The sequence below is a fragment of the Oncorhynchus kisutch genome, linkage group LG25, assembly GCF_002021735.2.
Source record: "Oncorhynchus kisutch isolate 150728-3 linkage group LG25, Okis_V2, whole genome shotgun sequence".
NCBI classification, from domain to species: Eukaryota; Metazoa; Chordata; class Actinopteri; order Salmoniformes; family Salmonidae; genus Oncorhynchus; species Oncorhynchus kisutch.
The window spans coordinates 21,124,809-21,152,003 of NC_034198.2; the positions used below are offsets into that span (position 1 = coordinate 21,124,809).

Below are 27,195 nucleotides of genomic sequence, written 5' to 3' on the forward strand. Positions count from 1 at the left end.
GAAACGACATAGGCCAAGTATCACAATACCGAGTAGTATTGCATTGAAAATAACTGCGACATTTGCTAGGGTGCGTTTCCATTTAACTATCTTCTGTCGATTAAACTTAATAATGTCACCCCCCCCCCAAAAAAACTACACTGTCGAATAAAAATTTAGTGGTTGAAGTGTTTCATTACCCATTTAGGCAAATTGCGCATTAATAAATTGGAGACAGCCTGTATAACCCCTCCCACCTCAGGTTTCATGTCTCAGGTAGCCCGTGAAAGCCAGCATGGATAGAATGGAATAATTGACTAATATTTGCCATATTCTAATAATAATAATGTGCCAAGATATTTTCAGGGTCTGTGCAATGGTGAAACTTGCCAGCCAACCAGAAAAGCAAGGCGAAGCAACTCAAGCATTCTTGAAAGTCAAGACAATCCTTGTCCTGCAAAGAAAACACCATTTTATAGTGAAAAGATGTAGGCATTTAGAATGAATTATGGAGTGGATCTTTATTGTGACCGGTGACATCACGTGCCCCGCGCAGTCCTACCTTCAAAGTGATTCGGCAATTTCCATCATCATTTGTCGCAGTAAAGAAAGTTCGACACAAGAAAAATCCACCCATGTCAAAAGCTAAACAAATGTTGTAGATCTTTAGAAAATCTATCCTTTATCTGCCGTTTCCATTACACATGTCCAATGATTTTTTTTTGCGGCATTGTTTTTATAGAATAAAACTGGGTCAATGGGGTCAATGGAAACCTGCCTAGTGACGTTCACACTTGTCACAAATTCCCCTGGTACTTCTGATTATTCCATGCACCAAATTCCCCTGGTACTACTGCTTACTCCATGCACCACAAATTCCCCTGGTACTGCTGCTTATTCCGTGCACCACAAATCCCCTGGTACTACTGCTTATTCCATGCACCACAAATTCCCCTGGTACTACTGCTTATTCCATGCACCACAAATCCCCTGGTACTACTGCTTATTCCATGCACCACACATTCCCCTGGTACTGCGGCTTATTCCATGCACCACAAATTCCCCTGGTACTACTGCTTATTCCGTGCACCACACATTCCCCTGGTACTGCTGCTTATTCCGTGCACCAGCTCCGGAGGTTTATATCACCGGCCTATAGGCGTCACTGAACTATTTCATTACGCACACCTGGTTCCGATTCCCCCTGATTAGTAATTGTACATATGTGCCCTCTGTTCACCATTGTTTTGTCGGTTAATGCTCCCATGTCCGTTGGTCTTGTAAGTACCTGTGCTTTGTTGTTTTGGCTCGTGCTGCGTGTATTGTGTACTTGTTATTACGGGTCTCGTGCCGTGTGTTGTTATTACGGGTCTCGTCCCATGTATTTATTAGCAGTTCTGTTTGGGTTACATCCCTGTGTTTTTGTATACGTGTTTGTTTTGGGCTTTGGCCCCGTGCCTTTCATGGCATGTTGTATTTTTGCGTGGAGTATTAAAACTCCCTATTACGTATTCCTGCGCCTGTCTCCAATCATTTATACAATTTGACAACACTTCTACTCTAAATAAGCTGTTACATTCACTATAATAGAATACTGCATGAAATGGCAGATTTTCTAAGGCCTACCTGTGATTTGGCTGGATGGGAGAAAGGAATATACTGTACATGCACAATGATCTTCATGTCAGTAGCTTGGTTTCCATCCAATTTGTGACAGATTTTCATGCAAATATTCTCATCTGCCTAAAACAATATGCACATTTTCCCACCAGAGCTGTGCTTCCATCAAACTGACTTTTTGCAGATAAAATACAGTAATGTTACCAGAATAACATACTCAATATTTATTGAAAAGGAGCATCAAGCTCATCACCTTGCACATTCACCACCCTGTGAAGTACATCATAAATGATTTAATATGTAGCCTAATAAACTGCATGCTTCCCAACAAGTCGTAGTGGGAGGACCACACAACATATCATCGAGTTACTCCATGTCTTCTTCGATTTGATGGTTATTATACTGAACAAAAATATAAACGCAACAATTTCAAAGAGTTTACTTAGTTACAGTTCAAATAAGAAAATCAGTCAATTGAAATTAATTCATTAGGCCCTAATCTATGGATTTCATATGACTGGGCAGGGGTGCAGCCATGGGTGGGCCTTGGAGGGCATAGGCCCATCCACTGGGAGGCAGGCCCACCCACTGGGGAGCCAGGCCCATCCAATCAGAATGAGTTTTTCCCCACAAAATATCTTTATTGCAGACAGAAATACTTGAGAGAAATACTATTTGTGCATATGAAACATGGGACCAACACTTCACGTGTTGCGTTTATATTTTTGATCAGTGGTATATCAATATTTGAGCATAAAGGCGTTTCCACAGCCATTTCTCGCATAGTATATTTTACCGACACACAGATCCCACCATGTCGAATGAACACATTGTCTGTTGTCATTTCATCAGCCCGGTTGTGACTTTTTTTCATGCCTCAGGTAATTAATCTGCATGAAATGGTTGGATGGAAACATGGTTAGTGTGCCAGTAAGGAAAAAACACTGCCTGAAACCTGCTCACTTTCGCTCTCTCTCTCTCACACACACACTTCTCCCAACTTTAAAAACGTAACATTAGACACCAGAATGTAAGAAGCACAAGAAAGGGATTGATTTTGATATACTCATAGTTTAGGCTTACAGTGCTTTTGGGAAGTATTCAGACCCCTTGACTTTTTCCACATTTTGTTACATTAGACCTTTTTTAAATTAAATAAAAACAAAGCAATCTACACACAATACCCCATAATGACAAAGCAAACATTTATTTTTGCACATTTATTGAAAATCAAAAACAGAAATACCTTATTTACATAAGTTTTCAGACCCTTTGCTATGAGACTTGGAATTGAGCTCAAATGCATCCTGTTTCCGTTGATCATCCTTGAGATGTTTCTACAACTTGATTGGAGTTCACCTGTGGTAAATTCAATTGATTGGACATGATTTGGAAAGCACACACCTGTCTACATAAGGTCCCACAGTAGACAGTGCAAGTCAGAGCAAAAACAATTCCATGAGGTCGAAGGAATTGTTTGTAGAGCTCCGAGACAGGATTGTGTCGAGGCACAGACTGGGTAAGGGTACCAAAAAATGTCTGCAGGACGCAGTGGCCTCCTTTTCCTCTCTGGCACTGCTGCGTGACGGCGATCTTGCAAAGCCTACTCAGACTGACCTGGGAACTGGTTATACCAGGGATGAATTTATATACCATGTATCATCTTTGCTCGCTCTCCATGCTGCTCCTACAAAGGTAACAGAATACTGATCAGGGTCTGCATCTCCACTCGCCACCACAGCTACATTATATTTTAGAAACTGATGGAGGAATAGATGAGCAGGAAGAGTGGATGGATAGAAGCAGGTGAGTGATGGCTGGAAGTGGATGCTGCTCGCTGTTGACAGCTGCACTGTGATATGCGCATGAAAGTGAAGTGGACATTATTGGACCAGTGCATACAAGAGACTAGTTGCTGTTGCTTCATTTTTTTAAACTGAATTTATAAACAAAACTGACTATAGAAATAACTAGTTCTTTAGACTAATTTATCTGAACAGGGGAAAAACACATCACCCAATTCACTGAGAATACATGACATAGGATGAAAAAACAATACTCCGAACTGTAGCTCCATACTACTTGTCAAACATACAGAACTGATACCATATACTCATTGTTGGGGTGGGATTGATGTGGGTGTGGTTGGTGGCTTGCATGACATGGAACAAACCTAATGTCTTACAAAGCCACTGTCTTTAACACTCATTATGCAAACTAATCCAATGACCATGTCTTGTGTTCGTTGTCCCTGAGAATTTGCTTGGGTGGGAATATTGTTTGTCTAGTCTAGTAGCAGCACTGAATGTCTTTACTGACGAGGGGTACTAGTCAGTGGAGGCTGGTGAGGGGAGGACGGCTCATAATAATGGCTGGAACGGAGTGTATGGAATGACATTAAACCATGTGTTTGATGTACTTGATCATTCTACTTATTTCGCTCCAGCCATTACCACGAGTCCATCCTCCCCAATTCAGTTGCAACCAACCTCCTGTGGTAATATTATGACTCTCGACAGCCCTGAGACGACTCCCTGTATGGCTCTATCTTCACCCCACTCATCCAATCCTCCAACTCAACAAATCGTCATGGCAACAGCCGTTGTCCTCCTTGAATGGGTTTGATGGTGGTGCTGGGTGGGCCAACAATAACTCATGACCTCTGCAATGAAGAGACTAATAAGATAAACAATACTTTTTAGTTCCCTTTACAGCAATGTCCTGTCTGTGAAAGTGATGTTCTGTACTACTTGTTTTCTCAAGCCTTTCTTCTTGACCTCATTGAAAACGTGTTGTGTTAGGTTTGTGAATTGATTTACTATTAATAAGTTGGGGTTTGGTCAGGATAATTCCCTAATGAGTTTGTTTACTCGCACTACAATTCCATTTAATGTTCTGTTGTATTTTTGAAAAATAAATAAACATTGGAGTTTAACTATTGCAATAATTATGGAAGTGATGTTGCTGAATTGTTGATCATCAGTCCATATCTGCTACACACACACACACACACACACACACACACGTTTTCTGCACCATTCCCTCCCCAGTGTACCCACCCATCTTCTCCCAGTAAAGGTATTGTACTGTGTTCTGTATTGATCAGGACTGGCCTGTCTCTGTGCCCCAGACCCCCTAAACATATCACACATGAATTACTGGACCAAAACACCACAGCAGCTTTTACCTGAACCTATTAGGCGGAGCGGAAATGGTGAACCCAAGAGCAGACTCGGACAAGGAGACGGGGATGAAGTAACCAAAGAAGACCAGGTGCGGAGGCTGAGGCTGGAGCGAGAGGGGTTGAGACAGGGTAAGCAGGTGCAGAGGCTGAGGCTGGAGCGAGAGGGGTTGGGACAGGGTAAGCAGGTGCAGAGGCTGAGGCTGAGGCTGGAGCGAGAGGGGTTGAGACAGGGTAAGCAGGTGCAGAGGCTGAGGCTGGAGCGAGAGGGGTTGAGACAGGGTAAGCAGGTGCAGAGGCTGAGGCTGGAGCGAGAGGGGTTGGGACAGGGTAAGCAGGTGCAGAGGCTGAGGCTGGAGCGAGAGGGGTTGGGACAGGGTAAGCAGGTGCAGAGGCTGAGGCTGGAGCGAGAGGGGTTGGGACAGGGTAAGCAGGTGCAGAGGCTGAGGCTGGAGCGAGAGGGGTTGGGACAGGGTAAGCAGGTCCGGAGGGGAATCCAGGAGAGTAGTGGAGTGGGGAATCCAGGACAGAGTAGCAGGATGAGGAGACGTGGGACTGGAGACAGGGACCGGAGTCAGAGCGGGCAGAACTGTAGTGGAGAGGAAAACAGCGTCAGGCAGGGAAACAGAAACGGAGTAGTAACAAATAGCTAGAGGCGTAGACTGACTGAGCAGAGATTACGATCTGGCAGCGTGGAAGTGGCAGAACGGAGTATTTGTAGAGGTCTTGATTATGGAACAGATTGCAGCTGGTGGGGATCTGCTCTGACTCCAGCACACTTGTCTCCGCCCACACAATCACACACAGAGAGAGGGAGAGACTACTGGTGGAGTGGTGGCAGGTCAAGGAGACACAGGATGAGCAGTAGAGGGCGTTGCAGGAGCAGATGTGACAGGGTATGGGAAGAAGGCGGAGCAGACCGGAAGTGGGTTTAGTGGAGGTTTTGTTGCGGGCACAAATTAACATGCTAAGACAAACTCCCAAACATCTCTCTCCATGGTGGGCCACCAAAAGCGCTGATGCAGGAATGGCGAGGGTCCAGTTCATACCAGGGTGACAGGTGAGGTGGGTGGAATGGCCCCACTGAGGAACATCAGAACGAACTTAATCTGAAACAAACAGAGCATTACTAGGACCATTACCCGGGTCAGGCTGGTTCTGCCGAGCCTGGCGGATACGGGACTCACAATGGTTTCTGGCTCGGTACCCGTGTTGTCGGTGGTGAACTGGCAAGAGAGGGCATCAGGCTTGGTATTCTTCGAACCGGGGCAATAAGTGAGTGTGAAACTGAATCTACCGAAGAACAAGGCCCACCTGGCTTGCGGGAGTTGAGATGTTTGGTGGTCTGGATGTAGGACAGGTTTTTTTTATAGTCAGTCAATGAAGGGAGTTACAGAGCCCTCCAGCCAGGGACGCCATTCCTCCAGAGCCAGCTTAACTGCCAGGAGTTCCCGGTTTCCAATGTCAAAATTCCTCTCTGCAGGTGAAAGCTTACAGGAAAAGAATGCACAAGGGTGGACCTTCTGATCAGAGGGTGAATGTTGAGACAGAACAGCACCTACCCCGGTGTCAGAGGCGTCCACCTCCACGATGAACTGGAGTTCTGGGTCGGGCTGAGTAAGGACCGGAGAGGAGGTGAAGCGACGCTTGAGTTCCAGGAATGCTTCCTCTGCCTCAGGACTCCAGTGGAACGGAGTGGAGGTGGAGGTGAGAGTGGTGCGAGGTGCTACTAGACGGCTGTAGCTGCGGAGGAAAAGTCTGTAAAAATGTGCAAACCCCAGGAAACGCTGTAGCTGCTTCAGGTTGGAGGGCGCAGGCCACTCTGTGACTGTCATGACCTTGGTGGGGTCCATAAGTAACTGTCCCTGTGCAATAATATAACCCAGGAAAGACACTGAGGCAGCATGGAACTCACATTTTTCAGCTTTATCAAAAAGCTTATTCTCCAACAGCCATTGAAGAACTTGGTGAATGTGTTGCTGGTGAGCCTCAGGGTCCTTGGAAAAAATCTAAATAGACAAAAACTAAGCGTTCAATCACATCCCTCTGCATGTCATTGACTAGGTTCTGGAAAACAGCAGGGGCATTAGTAAGACCAAAAGGCTAGACCAAATACTCAAAGTGACCCAGGGTTGTGTTGAACGCAGTATTCCACTCATACCCCTCTCTCATTCGGACAAGGTGGTAGGCATTCCGGAGGTCGAGTTTGGTAAACACCGTGGCACCATGGAGGGGGTGAAAAGCAGAGCTGATGAGTGGCAGGGGGTAGTTGTTCTTAACAGTGATATTATTCAGCCCACGGAAGTCTATGCACGGCCTCAGTGACCCATCCTCCTTCTTCACAAAGAAAAACCCAGCATCATTTAAACTGGCCTGACAGTGGTGGTGATGGGTGGGATGAACAAGACTCTTCAGTTCAGTTTGTCCTGTCTGGGAACTTGATGGTCCCTATTACTTATTTATTTATGTCTTAAATCTTCTTGACCTAATTGTGAACATGTTATATGAAGCCCTGTTTAAGGCTATAACCAGTGCTAGCATGTGTCCTTTGTCCTGATCTTGTCCACAATACATGCTGACTACACCAGCAACATGAGTGGGTCCGTGTGCCCCATCACAGATGTTGATTTTATCCATCCACACCAGAGGCCATCTTAACACGCAGGTTAAAATATCAAAACCAACTGTGAACCAACTATATTCATTTGGGGGCATTATGAAACATTAATGGACCTTTATCTTGCTTTTGCTAACTAATTTGTCCTGGAAGATGAACATTGTGTTATTTCATCTGTAATGTATATTGTCCTTTTTTTAGCTGGATCTTTGTAAGATTTTGACCCAGAGTTGTACAAAATTGTGTGTTTCTCTACTCCAACTATTTTAGCAATCCCGTTCTGAACCAATGCATTCTAACAGTCTAATTAATATAATCATTTGGTTGTGTCATTTAGTTGTGTTTATGTTTATGGAGGTCTTAGATAACATTATAATATGAAAAAAAAGCATTTTCAATCATTTATGTTACTGTAGGTCGGGTGACCAAATGTCAAGGATTGTGAGGGACAATCTAGCATTTTGTCGCTTTGTCCCAGAACCAAACAATAATTTCCCTCATTTTATCAACAAATTCAAACACCACTCACTTAGAAAAAAAGTTGGATTTGTCCTGTATTTCAGTCAGACATTCCGACCTGTTTTTTGCAATCATGTTGCATATATTAAAATATATACAGTACCCTATATCATAAGGATGTGGTAGCCTAAGCCTACTGGTGATGTTAAACTCTTCTCCAATGGTTGTTGAGATCTGATATTCTGCGCAGCGCAAGACAAAAAGTGGGCCAATGTCATAGGCCTATTCAACCAATCATACTTCTCAAATCCTTTTGGGCAAAATTCCAGTCATGTCTAACTACTTACATGCTTTTGATGAAGAGCTACAAAAGTAAGTAAATAGCCATATTAGACTGAAAGATATAAGTTAATTTTGTCAAACTTTGTGAGGCTCTCCATGTTCATTCATTAGCTGCACATTACAACACATTTTCTGCTACTTCATTCAATCCCGTTTTAAAAGTGTCCCTTCCTGTTTTACGTTCGATGAGACCAACTCCAGGGGTGTAGAGCTGCCAAAGCTTCACCCAGCCACTTCTAACAATGGTGCTGAATCAATGTCTTCCACGGTCACATAATGATTCATTCGTATAACAAAATTATTATAGCATAACGTTACTGTTATTCCAAAAACACAACTAAGCAGAATGTGTTTTGATTGAAAGAAAATATAGGAAGGCTTTATAGTTAACGCTGTCTGCTCTAATTTGCTCAGGAAACAGTCATTCAAAAAGGTCTAAATGCATATTCCCATAAAACTGATTGAGATCAAATGAATGGTATGTAGACATAGTTTGGACATTTCACTGGTAAAATGTGAAGAATTATCATTCATGATTGACAGTGATGTTGCCATGGCCTGTTTTGAAATTAGGTATGCCTAACTTGGTGTTTGAGGGTATTAAAAATGTAAAATGTTCTTGAGGCAATATGTGTGGGCATAGGCAGGCGTTGCATTTGGAGGGTGCATTTTTATGCACATTCTATAATGATATTCAATAGACCCCTTTCCAGTACATGACACACTGACGTCACACACGAATGCGCGCGACTCTTGCCAGCAGTAAGCAAGCCATTGCCATCTGCACCCATTCAACATAGACTAGATTCACGTTTTTATTACTTCTAAACAAAATTACTTTTTAGGTTCTCATACGCAGTGGCGATTTTAGCATGTAAATCTTGGTGGGGCAAAACAGTTTTTATTGTTTTTGATGCATGCCAGCAAAGCCACTACACAACACAACACTAAACAATTCATTAATTGCACTATAACGGTAACAAATGGTGCCCACAAACTGTTTGGGCCTACATAAAGCTGTCCCAACAGCAGAGTGCCAACAGCAGTCCCAACACCTGACCACTGCTGGCAGCAAAACAGTTCATTCTGCCTCATTTACTGTGACTATTAAAATCTACGCTAACCAGAAACTGTGGATGGAAGGAGGCATTCGCACAAAACTAAAAGCTTAAGAAATGCCAAATGTTGGCACCCTCATGGCAAAATGTGTAGAATAGCATGAGATTAGCTATAAAACTGCACCTTTTTTTTCTTTGTCCCATGGCAAAGCGTGTAGAATTTTTTTCCATATATATTTTTGGGACCCACACAAATTTCAGCAGGCCCACCCACCAACGAATTTCTGGCTACACTACTGGTCGCGAAAGCTTCCGTTTTCTCTGTGTGCTCTTTGTAAACAAACATGCCATGTGACTGGCTCAATCAGCTGCTTTGGGGAACGGCTCCATAATGAACAAATAATGCAACAGGCAAAATTAACAACATGATCTGCACAAGGTGACTGCAGGATAATTTTTTTAATCATACCGTGGGTATATATGGTATACCGCCCAAGCCTTGCTGGAAGTGGTCAGTAAGATCAGATCACAATCAGATCACAATGAGTCTTTTAATCGTCTACACCTGTCTAAAAATGTGGGCACAATCAGAATGTGGGCACGATCAGGACAAAGGATACATGTTAGCACCAGGTATTAACAAGGCTTTTTATTTGCACTTTCCTCTTCCCATACCCTCCCAACAGAGGTCTTGTACTGTGTTAATGTGTTGACAGGGAGCCTACTCTGTAGTGGTCCATGGGATTATCTCTAAGTGCATACCAAATGGCACCCTATTCCCTCCATAGTGTACTTCTTTTGACCAGGGCACATAGAGTTCTAATGATCAAAAGTGGTGCACTATGTAGGGAATAGGTTGCTATTTGGGATGCAAGCCCTGCCTTGAAAGATGAAAGCTAGCCGTTGTTTATTGATCAGACCTGCCCTGTCTCTGTGTCCCAGAGCCCCTAAACGCATCACGCATGAATTACTGGACCAAACCATCACAGCAGCTTTTAGGAAGCAACATGACAACATGAAAAGGCAGCCATGTTTCACATCTCTGTGGTCATCATGGTGGAAGGTAAGTTGATCAGGGAGGGACTTACGGGGTGGACTTCTGTCAGGGAAGTGCAGGAGGTACAGTGTAAGGAACAGAGTAGGGAGGGGTGACATGAATCATTCTGTCTCATAAGTGATCCTGTGGTACCTCTGTTCACTAATCTCACGAGAATGATCTTACATTAGCTACAGTATTTGATTCCTTGTGGAATATCGGCAGGTTCTAAACCAAAAACACTTCAAGCATGAGGAGCTACAATACATTGCTGGAGAAGAGAAGTGTTTGAAATTATTTAATGTTACGGATTTAAAGCTGCAATATGTAACTTTTTGGGCGACCCGAACAAATGCACATAGAAATGTGAGTTATAGATCTGTCATTCTCATTGAGAGCAAGTATAAGAAGCGGTAGATCTATTCTATGTGCACTATTCCTATGCTTCCAGTTCTTTAGTTACATTTTTGAATATTTTACCTTTGGTTGTGTACACAAGCTTCAAACTGTAGCGGTGCCTAGGTAAAATCAATGAGGAAGCCAAGCCAAGCCAGTGAAAAAGGGATATTACAACCTATGTTGTCATAATTGCGTTGTTTGCTCTATAACCCATTCGTTCATATGCCACCGTGATATACAATAATGCCGTGACAACAAAAACACAACAGTCACACAGTAGCGGAATCAATTCAATAACACATACATTTGTTTCATCACAAAACCGGATAGCAACATTTGTTCGGTGAAGTCCACAACACAAATATTGCATATAAGAAACAGTTATATCACCTGCAGCATGGTCAAGCAAGTTCATGTTTGACAGTTTACTAAACAACTACTGATTTAGAAACACAAAGTTACTGTAAGTCAGCACAAAGACAACAGGAGCACTGCCTCGACAATTCAAGCACCATTTCAACTTAAACATGTAAACATCATCAAATCAACAAGACTGTATATGCTTAGCTAGTTTAATAGAATCAAAACCAGAGCAATTTCTGCATAGTGCATCTTTAAGTAGTGGGAAAAAGGAACTCCTTTTTGTTAAATGATTTAGTTTGATAGGCAACATTGTTTCCCTCTTAAAATAACAAATTATAGTATCTCATCCTCTAATGCGTGAGCTACTGAAAACAGCAGTGACCCTCCTGGTTTGGTCCTAGACACAGCTATTATCTCTTTGTAGAACCTGCAAAAGCTCTTTATTTTGTTAAGTTTTTGTACACAGTACAAAAAAATAAACGCAACAATGGACATTGATGGGAACTGGAACACACTATTCATTCAAGTCGATCAAGAGCATCCCAAACATCAAATCAAACTTTATTTGTCACAGGTGCCAAATACATCAACCTTACCGTGAAATGCTTACTTACAAGCCCTTAACCAACAATGTAGTTCAAGAAAGAGTTAAGAAAATATTTACCAAATAAACAAATGTAAAAAATTATATAAAGTAACGCAATAAAATAACAATAACGAGGCTATATACAGGGGGTACCGGTCAATGTGCGGGGTCCAGGTTAGTCGAGGTAATTTGTACATGTAGGTAGGGGTAAAGTGGGGTAAAGTGACTATGTATAGATAATAAAACAGCTAGTAGCAGCAGTGTAAAAATAAATGGGGGGGGGGGGGGTCAATGTAAATAGTCCGGGTGGCCATTTAAGTAATTGTTCAGCAGTCTTATGGCTTGGGGGTAGAAGCTGTTAAGGAGCCTTTTGGTCCTAGACTTGGCGCTCCAGTACCGCTTGCCGTACGATAGTAGAGAGAACAGTCTATGATTAGGGTGACTGGAGTCTTTAGAGAATTTTTTGGGCCATCCTCTGACACCACCTAGTATATAGGTCCTGGATGGCAGGAAGCTTGGCCCCAGTGATGTACTGGGCCGTACGCACTACCCTCTGTAGCACCTTATGGTCAGATGCCGAGCAGTTGCCATACCAGGTGGTGATGCAAACGGTCAGGATGCTCTCGATGGTGCAGCTGTGGAACTTTGAGGATCTGGGGACCCATGCCAAATCTTTTCAGTCTCCTGAGGGGGAAAAGGTGTTGTCGTGCCCACTTCATGCTCAATGGGTGGTGACATGTCTGGTGAGTATGCAGGCCATGGAAGAACTGGGACATTTTCAGCTTCCTGGAATTGTGTAAAGATCCTTGCGACATGGGGCCGTGCATTATCATGCTGAAACATGAGGTGATGGCGACAGATGAATGGCACAACAATGGGCCTCAGGATCTCATCACGGTATCTCTGTGATTTCAAATAGACATCGATAAAAGGCAATTGTGTTCGTTGTCTATAGCTTATGCCTGCCCATTACCATAAGCCCACCATCTTCGGTTGTGCAAACCCACAGTTTCTTCAGCTGTCAGGGTGGCTGGTCTCAGACGATCCCGCAGGTGAAGAAGACGGATGTGGAGGTCCTGGTCTGGCGTGGTTACACGTGGTCTGTGGTTGCGAGGCCGGTTGGACGTACTGCCAAATTCTCTAAAACGTTGAAAGCAGCTTATGGTAGAGAAATAAACATTCAATTCTCTGGCAACCACTCTGCTGGACATTCCTGCAGTCAGCATGCCAATTGCACACTCCCTTAAAACTTGAGACATCGGTGGCATTCTGTTGTGTGAAAAACTGCACATTTTAAAGTGACCTTTTGTTGTCACCAGCACAAAGTGCACTTGTGCAATGATCATGCTGTTTACCCGGTACTAGATGGGTGTACCTAATAAACGGTCTGGTGAGTGTACTGTACCAAAGTGATGTTGCAGCAGGAGAGGTGTTAGCGTTTTCCATTATTTCCTTCCCTCTACTTCCTCTGAATTGTCACAGTGCAGTTCCAGGGCTGATTGCCGCCGGTGGGCATGAACACAACTGACAGGGAGAGAACATACATACGTACACACACACAGGCAGTTTAAACTCTGTGACTTCATCTGTCTGGGTGGGTTGTTGGCCTCCTCCGTGTAAGCTGTAATTCAGTGTGTCATCGCCCCCCTGCAGCACGTACAGTATGACACACTGACACACACACACAACACAGTGAGGTAAACATTGCCTCTCTGACATGCCTGATCATCCCCATCTCCTCCTAGACTCAGGAGTGGGATGAAGGGCAGCAGAAAAAAATACATTCCATTTGCCGAGGGGCGTTGGAGCTTCGCACAGTAAACTGTTTTTCACTGTCACTTTCTGCTCCCTGTCTGAGTAGTAAAAATAGGTAACTATTTGTGAGGTTCCCATATATGTATGGATAAAGGGCTGTCTAGTTGTGGATAAACAGGAGTAGGCATCAAGGGATAAGGGTGTGAGTTTGAAATAAAGACCTGCCACTCACCTTGCACCAAAAGTCTCAGCAACACAGTTCTGTGCCTGAAGAATGTTCAGTGTTTGTTCAGTTCGTCTGGCCTGGGAACAGAAGGCTGAGTAGCATTTAACACGTTGTCATCTTTCACACCACTGACTGGACTCCCACTCTTTGAAAGTCAGTGGGGCTTTTTAACAGCAAGTTATAACAACTTTTTTCTTGCCAAACAACCACCTGTTTACTTAGTTTCAATAACAAATTGTATTTATTTTATTTGAGCTTTTTCACTGGTTTGCTCTTTGTGACTGATTTATGGAAATTGGATGGGTGTCTTGTCTTTGCCATTTCAACTAGCCTAATAAACTGTCACGACTTTCCCCAGTCTTGTATAGACTGCAGCTTCAATAGCCCTACAGCCGTTGGTTTTGCAGTTATGAACTCTTAAACTCTATTAACTGTATTCTTCCTCAGGGGAATAAAAAACACAGAAACGGAACAGGTAGCCAAGGTTTTTTTTTCTAAATCTGTCAGTCATCTCTGCTCAACACATGGCCAGCTTGCTGAGTCGTCAGCCCATCTGCATGCCATTACTATAGGCTTCTTTTGACACTAATGGAGCTATTTCAGAAAGCAATAAACTGTGGGGAACATTAGCTGAGATGCAGAGGGGAACACTGAAATGAAGAGTAGCTGACGTGCGGCACATCGCTAAGATGTCTCCCCCAGGCCTCCAAGGGGAAATTATTATTCCAAATAATACTATTAGATTGAGAAGGGGGAAAATGAAAGAAATAAACCACATGTATTCGTTATGAGATAGAGTAACGAGACGGAAGGCAACGGCTCACGTTGAAGACGTGAAAAAAACACTGTGTTGTAATGTAGCCAATCAGGCAGTCTCACCTGTCGTCCTTTATGGTGCTCTGTCTCTTTAATTCTCCCACATTCTCCTCCATCTATGGTGTTTTTACACATGAATGCATGTGCTTGGCATGCTGACACTGACAATGAATTCCTCAATATTACTAATTGGACGAGCAGAAATAGAAGCAGAAATAGTAGCATGATTAAAAAACAGAAATCCAATCAAATATGCTTATTTAACGCAAGTCCACAGATGAGGTTAACTATTCAATAAAGATGTACAGCACACATTTAGAAATAAATCCCTCTCACTGTTCATCAAGCAATCCCTTCAACAATGCTAATTAATCACACTATCTTTTCCCACACTGGATACATCACCCCTGGCTCCCCTCTTCAATTAGATGTACCTTCATACTGTAAAGTTAGTGTTTGGATTAAGTGGAATTACCCAGGAATGTTTTAAATCCTCCTTAGCCTTTGACTCATTGTGTATCAGCCGCTTGACAGCTATCTGGGATTTAACATGCTGTGTTGTGGGGTTTTATATAGTATGTTACGCAAAAAAATATGCCACAGATATTAGCAGGAGCTTCCGCGTTGGGTTGGAACCCTAGTCAGTCAGTTCTGTGTTCCAACCCAGAGCTGTGGAATGATTCCATCATTCTGGAGATTCTTTCCGAGTTCCGTCAGAGGATTTTTCTGTCCCTGTATGGTCTCCTTTAGAATCTCTGGATGGTTATTAAAACCAAAGAGTAATGGGGCAGAAGTGAGGAGGCAAAGGAGAAAATGAGGAAATCTGGGGGAAGGAAGGAGAGAGAAGAGAAGGAGGGGCAGAAGGGCTATTGTTCTCTGCCTCTTCAATCTTCTCCTACATGATAGGGTTTGATTTTCAAAAGGCAGCTTTGTTATAAAATGGGTCCAAACAGAGGCGACATAGGGACCCAAGTTGAAACACACATTCAACATTTTCCTAGAGCTGGGTGATTCGTCGTGAGAGGAGAGTGACTGTGGAAATATGTAAATGTTCCCTGATACTCTCCCTGAGCGTCTTGCCTCACCCTCATCCCCACCACACACACTCTCCCCCATTGTAAGGAGTCATTGACAAACTGTAGTGTGTAAAGTGGCTCCCCTGTAATCCATCACTGCAAACACCCTCCAAACCTCCCCACTCTTGTCTCTTTTTCTGTCTGTCTCGCCATCTCTCTGTGTGTCTGTCTGTCTCTCTGTCTCGTATCTGGCAAGCCTTACTGAATTATTCATACAATATGCTTTCTGATTAGTCCCATCACTGCAGTATTTCAACACTCACTATATGTATATTCTTTTTTTCCCGGCTGGTTTTTCTTTCTCTCCCCTATTCTATGCCTCCAAACACCATATTTCATTCTCCTTACTGCCATTCACTGTCACACAGATTTGCTAAACTGGATGTGACAGGGGAGAAGCTTTTTCATGCCTCTTATAAAAGCCATACATTTGGTTTAATGGACATTTCTCTTCCCTTTCCATTTTCTCTCTCTCCTGTTTTCATGCATTTGTCTTGACCATGAGGATGCTTCTTTTCGTAAGATGTTTTATTTTAGTTTGTCACAGGGATTCAAGGGCTACTATTTGCATATACAGTACCAGTCAAAGTTTGGACACACCTACTCATCAAAGACATCAAAACAATGAAATAACACATATGGAATCATGTAGTAACCAAAAAAAGTGTTAAACTAAACAAAATATATTTTATATTTGAGATTCTTCAAAGTAGCCACCCTTTGCCTTGATGACAGCTTTGCACACTCTTAGCATTCTCTCAACCAGCTTCACCTGGAATGCTTTTCCAACCGTCTTGAAGGAGTTCCCACATATGCTGAGCACTTGTTGCCTGCTTTTTCTTTACTCTGCGGTCCTGTAGGCCAGGTCATCTGATGTAGCACTCCATCACTCTGACTGACCTTCATGTTTTAAAGTAATGATGGAAAGGAGGGAGTAGTGTAACAACCCTGGGTTTATAAGAGCGGAGCGAGCATGCTTTTGCGGCACAGTCGATAGCGCGCCGGACCTCGGGCTAGAAGGTCGAGGGTTCGAGACCTGCTACCTGCTGTTTCATTACAATATGGACTTGGTATTTTACCAAATAGGGCTATCTTCTGTATACCACCCTGACCATGTCACAACACAACTGATTAACTTTTAACAAGGCACACCTGTTAATTGAAATGCATTCCAGGTGATCTCATGAAGCTGGTTGAGAGAATGCCAAGAGTGTGCAAAGCTGTCATCAAGGCAAAGGCAAAGGGTGGCTACATTGAAGAATCTCAAATATAAAATATATTTTGTTTAGTTTAACACGTTTTTTGCTTACTATATGATGCCATTTGTGTTATTTCATCGTTTTGATGTCTTCACTATTATTCTACAATGTAGAAAATGGTAAGAATAAAGAAAAACCCTTGAATGAGTACGTGTGTCCAAACTTTTGACTGGTACTGTATATGTGCAAATGGTAGCCCTTGAAAAGTAAGTATATATATTTTTTGGTAATCAGCTCCTGTTTACATAAACAAAGAAATTAACTTGGATTGTATCATTGTTTCCCAGCAGCTACTCTCAGGCTGCCTGACTTGTTTGAGCAGCCTAACTCTGCCAATATGCTTTTCTCCTCATCTATATTTTAGTGTACAGAGAAAGTAATAAGCTCAATGAATGAATTATAGGGACTTGTTTTTGGTTTGTAGGCTACCATTGTTGAATCAGAGAGGGAGAGTCAATGTGCTTGATACTGTATGTCACTGTGCCCTGAAAAAGTGGGCTGCTTGAAAAGTCTAAATCTTCTGTCCTATTTTTCTTTTTTAGCTCTCACTCTCTCTCTCTCTCTGTCTCTCTACATGAAACATCTACTGTAAGTAGCCCAGTATATTTTGGTTCCTTTATATAACAATGCTCTGCTATTCAAGACATACACATCTCTCCTTCTCTGTTGCTCTCATAGAAATGACATCCGATGATCCATTTCTTCACAGGTACTATACATGAAGAAACCTAAATATTCCCCAGGCATTAGCCATAATGCCTTATAATAACTAGACAGATCTGGAGGCAATACAGTTGTAACAGTCCTCAAAATGGTACGCTATTCCCTATATAGGGCACTGTTTGACCAGAGACCTATCAATCCCGGTCAAAAGTAGTGCACTATATAGGAGATAGGGTTTTAGATGTCTTCCAGTCATATGTGGAAGAAATCATGTAAAATGCCCTATAAAAACTAGCCAGTTCTGAAGGCCATACAGTTATCAGACTTGTAGAGCAGTAGACACTCGTTTTAGCCGCCTCCCACAGCTGCGACCTTCCTAATAAGGGTTGGAGGGGAGAGCTGCTGCTGTTTACTTCATCTCTCTGTCTCTCTCTCTTCCCCCCTCTCTCTAGTCATCATTAAATATCATCTTACTTCCCCCTCCAGCCTGCGTGCCTTACATTTTAAGCTGTTCCCGTGTCATTTACACTGCCACACAACCAGTAATGATGTCCGGAAACTGCAAGGTACGAGCTGACAAATAGTATTTTTTTTACTCATCCTATAGGGAGATAAATATGAGTGGAAAATGGATGTGATAGATGCATCTATGACATCCATTTGCATCTATCACATCCCCTGGGACCTGGGGACCTATGCAGTCATAAGTAGCATGTTTATGGATCATTTGATCCCACTTCATGAAACAGGAAGGGAAACATAATCAAGATGTGAGCAGCTGCCTAGTTTCCCCTAGTCTTTCTGTCTCTTTAATCCTAATCACTTTTTGCTCTCATCAAACCCTCATCAAGTGTCGTCATGTTTGACATTACACACTTGAATACATCCTCAGAACAGGAAAAGGGTTTTTAGAGAAGTTCAGACTGTAAACATTAGATGAGTTCTACAGTACATCGCGGAACAAAGCAGTAGAATAGAGAACTATGGAGATTGAGCAACAGTAAAACAGTGCTCTAGTGCTCTCTAAAGGCCATTCTGGAACAGGGCATGACTTCTCTTACTTTACATACTGTATGCTTTCTGTACACATTGCTTACATTGCCTGCTGCTGTATGACCTGGAATCAACACTGAACAGTGATGAAATGGAGTGATATTCCATTTAGTTTCCAGGTTAACTGCTGACTGAAGTTGACTGAAGTTCAGTGATACCGTGCTAGAGAAGATCTCCTGCTAGAAGGGACCCACAATGACAGTGATGTCGTGCTAGAGAAGGATCTCCTGCTAGAAGGGACCCACAATGACAGTGATGTCGTGCTAGAGAAGGATCTCCTGCTAGAAGGGACCCACAATGACAGCGATGTCGTGCTAGAGAAGGATCTCCTGCTAGAAGGGACCCACAATGACAGTGATGTTGTGCTAGAGAAGGATCTCCTGCTAGAAGGGACCCACAATGACAGTGATGTAACAGACTTTTAGGGCACAGCCAGGCAGCAGATAGTTTGTTTACCCTGGAGGATCATATGTTTGACTGCACCATGGAGATTAACCTATTGAAACATTGATGCCTGTGTTCCATTGAGGTATTCCACAAGCATGGTTTAAGCCTCACCACCTGCCTAAGTTTCTTCTCTGTGGCCACTTCACTTTAAGAACAACAAGAGAAAGGAACTATCTCTTTCTGTGTTGGTAAGTGGAAGTGCTTCACAGCTACTTACCCATATTTTATGGGGAAGGTGAAACAAACTGACTGTTCTGAGAATATCCTTCTCTGTAGGTCTCACAGTATGCATGGCTCTAGATCGGAAATGTACCAAAATGTGAATACTGGTATGAATGTAAATATTAAAGCATGTAAATGCAGGTCACAGTGTTATAGCTACAGTTCTGAGGTGAGTCATGTCAACAACATCTCCATCTGACTAGGAGAGCCAGGGTTGGAGGAGCGGGAGCTGTGTGTGTGTGTGTGTGTGCTGTCTGAAGCAGACAGAACCCTCCCCCACTCCTTCTCCTCCTCCTCCAGTGTCATTTACAAGCCTGTCCTATTCTGAGCTACGATTAGACACTGCCTCTTCACTGATTATGGAGAAACGTGGGTTGGCAGGACATAGAACATAGTCCAGCTGGGTACAATTTAGCAGCACAACATACACACACTTATGCAACCACTCTACCTTGTCATGGTCTTTTCACTGCAGTGTTCCCTATGCCTCCCCAGAGGAATCATTAGTGTTTTGTTAGTGGTAAATATTGTAGATTTTGTCACCTGATTGCATTTCCCTGCTGGCTCTCAAAATCCCCTGGTGGACACTATGCATGATAATAAGTTGGGTTATACAGTACATCACAGGTGGCTGGTGGTACCTTAATTATGGAGGACAGGCTCATCGCAATTGCTTGAACGAAATGAATGGGATGGTATCAAACACATCAAACACGTGGTTTCCATGAGTTTAATACCAATCCATTTACTCCATCCAAGACATTTATGAGCCGTCCTCCTCTCACTAGCCTCCTGTGCAGTACATGTCCAGTATGTATGATGGATACTGTACATATTCCTACTGTATACAGTTACTATTCCACTACAGCAGATGGCGCTAAAAATCCTGTCGCTTCTTCCCGCTTCACCGTTACGTGACCGGATATGCGATTTCCAAACATTGGTGGGATGTGCAGGCTAATACAATGAAGCTCCGAATAACTCCTAATGTATGCACGTGTGGTTATTTTCTTACAACTGATGATATGCAGGTATACCGAAAGCAGTTTTAGTTAGCAAACAAGTTAAATGTATTTTCTTTACCGACTCGTTCTTGCAGAGTACAACCATGTTGAATAGCTAGCAAGCTAGATAGCATTCAAGCTATATTGACTGACTGACCAACATTATTACTGACAACAACTCACAGTAGACGGAGGGAGATGGCTGGTCAACTACTTGAATTTGAGACGGAGATGTTCCTGAGTTTGTTTGGCTCGGACGGGCTGCTGGTGACTGCGGAAGGCATGGGGATAGACCGCATCCTGCTGCAGTTCATGCGGGTGTACTCCGAGGAGGGGAGTCTGGTGCTGCTGCTGAACACTACCACGCCCGAGCAGGTGGGTGAATAATAGCGGTGCTAGGGGAACGAATGGTCAGGGGCCCAGTTCAGGAGGGGGCAACGTTACACAACGATTATAGGTGGTTACTTGTCATCACCTGTTTGACTTTCAAGGTTGCATCAGGGGGGCTTCAGCTAGGGTGGACCCCCCTTGGTTGCAGATCTTGCATGAATCGAACTCTAGGTGAAGTTTGAACAACGTTACATGTCTTTCTATGTAGAAAGTTTGTAACAGTAACCAATAACCCATGTTCCTATTTGTGCTTCTATTTCCTCTGCTAGGAGTTCTTCACAGAGCAGCTGCGAGCTGAGGGAGTGAGCCACCTGCCCCGGACAGTAACCAGTGATGTTCAGAGTACAGAGCGCTACGAAGTTTATACAAAGGGAGGGGTCCTGTTTGTCACCAGCCGTATCCTAGTGGTGGACTTCCTCACTGACAGGATACCTGCACACCTCATCTCGGGTCAGTATATAGTGTAGGCAAAACTAGAGTTTTTACATACCAGTTATGTTATATTAGTATGGATAATGGTACCAAATGGTCCTGGATACAAATCAGACTGGGATGTGTGAAGACAATGCCCTAAGATGTAGTTGCTCAAAAGGACACTCAGATTGCTCTCTCTCTGTCTAAGCACTATCCTTTCTCTGTTTGTGCTGCTTCCCTTTATTTACCTTGTTTACACCGACCCACAACTTTCTCTGTTTTCCCCAGGTATACTGGTGTACCGGGCTCATAAGATAATTGAGTCTTGCCAGGAAGCCTTCATCTTGAGACTGTTCAGACAGAAGAATAAGACAGGCTTCATTAAGGCCTTCACAGACAAGGCCACATCCTTCTCCTCAGGCTTCTGTCAGGTGGAGAGAGTCATGAGGAACCTCTTTGTCAAGAAACTTTTCCTCTGGCCCAGGTGGGTGGAGGAGACTGTTTTATTTACTTTTTTACTCCTTTGTGTGGTACCTTCTTGGATTATTGATGATGATGGATAGTTCTCTCTTTCTGCTCCTACCTCTCTCTCTTTTTCTCTCTCTGTTTCCCCGCCTCTCAGGTTCCAGGCGTCAGTGAACTCGGTTTTGGACAGACACAAGCCAGAGGTGGTGGAGCTGCATGTGTCTCTGACCCCGGCCATGAGGGCCATCCAGAGCTCTGTCCTGGACATCATGAACGCCTGTCTGAAGGAGCTGAAGCGCTACAACCCCACGCTGGAGGCAGAGGACCTCTCCCTGGAGAATACCCTTGGGAATGCCTTTGAAAAGGTCAGACTTGTTTGTTACATTGGAATTAAGCATCAATACCCACTGGAGTAAACTAACTGCAACTTCTTGCAGTTCAGCAAAAACCATTGTATGCATAACACAACTCAATGTGAATGTACATTTATTGTTCTTCATATTAGCGTTAGTGATATAAAAATATGACTGCACACTGCTCGTCTCCAGAATAGAGGTCGACCGAATATGATTTTCCAACGCCGATAATGATTATTGGAGGACCAAAAAAAGCCGATACCGATTAATCAGACAATTTTATATATATATTTGTAATAATGACAATTACAACAATACTGAATGAACACTTTTATTTTAACTTAATATAATACATCAATAAAATCAATTTAGTCTCAAATAAATAATGAAACATGTTCAATTTGGTTTAAATAATGCAAAAACAAAGTGTTGGAGAAGAAAGTAAAAGTGCAATATTTGCCATGTAAAAAAGCTAACGTTTGAGTTCCTTGCTCAGAACATGAGAACATATGAAAGCTGGTGGTTCTTTTTAACATGAGTCTTCAATATTCCCAGTTAAGAAGTTTTAAGTTGTAGTTATTATAGGAATTATATGACTATTTCTCTCTAACATTTGTATTTCATATACCTTTGACTATTGGATGCTCTTATAGGCACTATAGTATTGCCAGCCTAATCTCGGGAGTTGATAGGCTTGAAGTCATAAACAGCTCAATGCTTGAAGCACAGCGAAGAGCTGCTGGCAAATGCAGGAAAGTGCTGTTTGAATGAATGCTTACGAGCTTGCTGCTGCCTACCACCGCTCAGTCAGACTGCTCTATCAAATATCAAATCATAGACTTAATTATAATATAATAACACACAGAAATACGAGCCTTAGGTCATTAATAAGGTCAAATCCGGAAACTATCATTTCAAAAACAAAACATTTATTATTTCAGTGAAATATGGAACCGTTCCGTATTTTGTCTAACGGGTGGCACCCCTAAGTCTAAATATTTCTGTTACATTGCACAACCTTCAATGTTATGTCATAATTATGTACAATTCTGGCTCTTCCTGCACAGAACGCAAGAGAAGTGACACAATTTCCCTAGTTAAAAGAAATTCATGTTAGCAGGCAATATTAAGTACATTTGCAGGTTTAAAAATATATTATTGTGTATTGATTTTAAGAAAGGCATTGATGTTTATGGTTAGGTACACAGTGCTTTCTTCACGAATGCGCTTGTTAAATCATCACCCGTTTGGCAAAGTAGGCTGTGATTCAATGATAAATTAACAGGCACCGCATCGATTATATGCAACGCAGGACAAGCTAGATAAACTAGTAATATCATCAACCATGTGTAGTTAACTAGTGATAATGTTAAGATTGATTGATTGTTTTTTATATGATAAGTTAATGCTAGCTAGCAACTTACCTTGGCTCCTTGCTCCACTCGCATAACAAGTGGTCAGCCTGTCACGCAGTCCCCTCGTGGAGTTCAATATAATCGGTGTACAAAAATGCCGATTACCGATTATGAAAACTTGAAATCGGCCCTAATTAATCGGCCATTCTGATTAATCGGTCGACCTCTACTCCAGACGTTACTTAAATCAAGGCATCCACTGTACTCTATTGACCACTTACAGATTTTCTCTCATATTCCTGTTTGTTGTGCCTGTTTGACCCCCCAGACCATCCGTCACTACCTGGACCCTCTGTGGCACCAGCTGGGAGCCAAGACCAAGTCTTTGGTCCAGGACCTGAAGATCTTACGTACCCTGCTGCTCTACCTCACCCAGTACGACTGTGTCACCTTCCTCAACCTCCTCGAGTCACTCCGCTCCAGCCAGAAAAACTTTGGAAGCAACTCTGGTAAGAAGTTGTAAGAACTGTACTTGAAGAGTAAGATAATATGAATAGCTAACTGCATTAGTTTAATTGGAGAGCTATCATATGAAGGTCTCTGTGTTTCCCCTTCCATTATGTTCGGCAGCCCTAGATGCTGATTCAAGGAAAAATGTCACTTGACTGTGGTTCATTTCAACAGGGTGGTTGTTCCTGGACTCCAGCACCTCCATGTTTATTAACGCCAGGAGTCGGGTGTACTGCATTCCTGAGTCCAGGAAGAAACTCAAGGTGGGAGCTGACACAGAAAAACAACAAAGCACTTCAGGTAACTAACTGCTCTCAAAATATACATTCAAGCACAATCTCTATGGCTATATTATATGTAATTCTACTTCTTTCAGAGGAAGAGCTTGAACATTTCGCTACATCCATGATAATATCTGCAAAAAATGTATATGCGAACAATACAATTTTATTTTATGCTTTCTGGAGCTGAAGAAAATGATTTTTGTGTGTCTGCCCCAGAGGTGAAGAGGGTGCTGGTGCTGGAGCAGAACCCAAAGTGGGAGGCTCTGACAGAGGTGCTGCAGGAGATAGAGAAGGAGAACAAGAGCTCTGAACTCAAACCAGGTCAGCCACTAGCAAATTACAATATAGATAAAGTATTGTATATGGACACAGAAAGCGTAACATATTCCTACCAAAGCTATGACATGCGTTGGTAAACTGTTCAGTCCTAGGTGATGAGTCTCACTATTCTTTGTCTGATTCCCCAGGCCACATCTTGATCTGTGCCAGTGATGACAGAACCTGTGCTCAACTTCATGAGTACATCAGTCGTGGCTCAGACTCCCTACTCAATAGACTCTACGCTCGCACCATTGGCAAAAGAGATGCCCTTTTCGACCCAGACGCACACAAACAACAGGGCCAGAGTTGGGCCAGGAAACAACAGCCTGAGAAAGAGACCAAAGGAAAAAAAGCCAAAGGGAAGGCGGGAACCAGGACAAACTCAAAGAGTAAAAAGAGGCCGTCTCTGACCCTGACTCAAATGGTTGGAAACAGAGAGGGGGATGAGGGAGAAGTGATGGGCAGCAGTGGGGATGAGGGAGGCCTGTTGGAAAAGGAGGAGGAGGAGCTAAAGTTAGACTTGTCGTCTGACGCCTACTACGGTGTTCTGAAAGAGCCATTGACTGTTATCCACCCTCTGAGGGGCTGCACTGACCCCTACAGTCTGACGCGGGTACTGCACGAGGTGGAGCCCAGTTTTGTGGTGCTTTATGACGCTGAGCTCAGCTTTGTTCGTCAGCTGGAGATTTACAAAGCCTCCAGACCGGGGAAACCACTGAGGTAATCAAACAAAACCTTTATCCCCTTATTCATTTTACACAGATCTTCTGAATTACATGTTGTTTTTTTCTCAGATGAAGTCACTCATGACGCATTTCCTCCTCCTCTCAGGGTGTACTTCCTGATCTATGGTGGCTCCACTGAGGAGCAGAGGTACTTGACTGGTCTGGCTAAAGAGAAACAAGCCTTTGAACACCTCATCAGGTCAGACATCTGCTGCATTATATTATGATCATCCTTCAGTTTCCATACCATGTGTTAGTTTGTGAGCTGTGCTGACTGACTGGGTGTCTGTGTGATTGCAGAGAGAAGGCCACTATGGTAGTTCCTGAGGAGAGAGAGGGAAGAGAAGACACCAACCTGGATCTGAGCAGGAGTCAGGAGCCTGCTTACTCTACTACCAACACACGCAAAGCGGGTAAGTGATGTGATTAAATCTGATTTATTACACTGGGCAGCTTATGTCTTACAATCCACATCATCTATCTGAGTCTGATTTGTTGATATAATTTCATGTCATGTCTCTCCAATCAGGGGGCCAGGAGCAGCCCAAGGAGCCGTCCCGTGTGATTGTGGACATGCGTGAGTTCCGCAGTGAGCTCCCTTCCCTCCTCCACCGACGCGGCCTGGACATCGAGCCTGTCACCCTGGAGGTGGGCGATTACATCCTCACTGCCGACACCTGCGTGGAGCGCAAGAGCGTCAGTGACCTGATTGGCTCGCTTCAGAGCGGACGCCTCTACACCCAGTGCCTGTCCATGACACGGTACTACCGGAAGCCCGTCCTGCTGATCGAGTTCGACTCGGCCAAGCCCTTTTCCCTGGTGGCCCGCACCGACTTCCGCCAGGAGATCTCAGCTAACGACGTCACCTCCAAGCTGACCCTCCTCACCCTGCACTTCCCCCGCCTCAGGATCCTTTGGTGCCCCTCCCCACACGCCACCGCAGAACTTTTCCAGGAGCTGAAGAAAGGTCGACCCGAGCCGGATGCCGCCGCGGCCCAGGCCATCACTGCCGAGTCGGACACGGTGGCAGAGTCAGCTGACCTCTTCAACCCTGGGCCATACGACTTCCTGCTTCGGATGCCAGGGGTTAATGCGAAGAACTACAGGGCTCTGGTTAAACACGCAGATAGCCTGGCACACCTAGCCAAACTAAGCCAGGAAAGGCTAGCACAGATTCTGGGGCATGCTGGCAATGGGAAGTCGCTCTATGAGTTCCTGCATAATACTGTGGACATCCCTGCCCCTGCTCAGAAAAGTAAATAGTCATACACTTTAAAGGAACAGATGCTGATATGTGATATCAGCTATGCTCAGGTTTGACTTTTAGAAAGACTATGGAAGGAACTGTGCCTTGTGTATGGACTGAACTCAATTGTGTTGTCATTGTACGTGTTTGTGAATTTTGTTATCCAACTTTGACTTTGTAAATCTTTGAATATGTAAATGGATGTTTTGCTTACATGAGCTGAATTATATTTAGGATCTGCTGTTGGATTTGATACTTGCAGTACTGTAGTGGAAAACTGAGGATACAGAGGAGTCAGTAAGCAGAAAGTGTTTTAAATCGAGTGTGAAACATCCGGTCTGTGGGTGGTTTCATAAAAACAATCAAATAAATGTGTGGGAGGAACGATGTCAATATACTTTCAAATTACTAAAACCAAATAGAAACTAAACTAATAGAAACTAAACCAACTAAACCAAAAATTCCAGTTTTAACAGCAAGGAAATATAACACAGTTTCAGTGCGGCCCTCCAAACCTAATTGATGATCAAATGTGGCCCCCGGGGCGAAATTTGTTTGACACCCCTGTTTTAAAACAAATTAAAGTTTATTTGTTGCATTTACAGCATACAACATATATTAATACTGCCCAGGGAAATGCTTAGTTACAAGCTCTTACTCAACAATGCAGTGTTTAAATACTAGGTTTTATTATGATGAATGAATTGTCTGATAATGTTGGTAATGAAACATTTTTATACTGTTTGTCAGAACTAGACTAGGGCTCTTAAAATATTCAGGTATTGAACATTGGCTCGAAATACGGACTCATCGTTTGGTCTTATCTCTTTCAAAATAAACTTGCCAGAAAGTGCTTCATGATTTGTAATTCTTTGTTCGCTCAGAGTTATATGATATAATGCTGCCAACGATAAACATGTATTTATACACTTATGGGGTGTAGAATGATTTGCCATCTAAGCTGAAGA

The 27,195-nt window shown here is 43.2% G+C and overlaps 1 protein-coding gene across 2 annotated transcripts; it reads left to right on the plus strand.

Annotated features, from left to right (window-relative positions):
* Nucleotides 1–20,063: 20,063 nt before the first annotated feature.
* Nucleotides 20,064–27,080, plus strand: ercc4 (excision repair cross-complementation group 4). Of its 2 annotated transcripts, XM_020460865.2 has the most exons (12): nucleotides 20,064–20,188; nucleotides 20,347–20,536; nucleotides 20,821–21,001; nucleotides 21,254–21,449; nucleotides 21,588–21,795; nucleotides 23,470–23,650; nucleotides 23,826–23,951; nucleotides 24,152–24,256; nucleotides 24,403–24,976; nucleotides 25,088–25,180; nucleotides 25,282–25,394; nucleotides 25,511–27,080. In XM_020460865.2, exons 1-12 carry the CDS (start codon nucleotides 20,145–20,147, stop codon nucleotides 26,242–26,244), a joined length of 2,745 nt encoding a protein of 914 aa, XP_020316454.1. In that variant the 5' UTR covers nucleotides 20,064–20,144; the 3' UTR covers nucleotides 26,245–27,080. The 2 variants fall into 2 exon arrangements, with proteins under 2 accessions (XP_020316454.1, XP_020316455.1); XM_020460866.2 differs by having other exon boundaries at nucleotides 20,064–20,536.
* The last annotated feature ends 115 nt before the right edge of the window (nucleotides 27,081–27,195 follow it).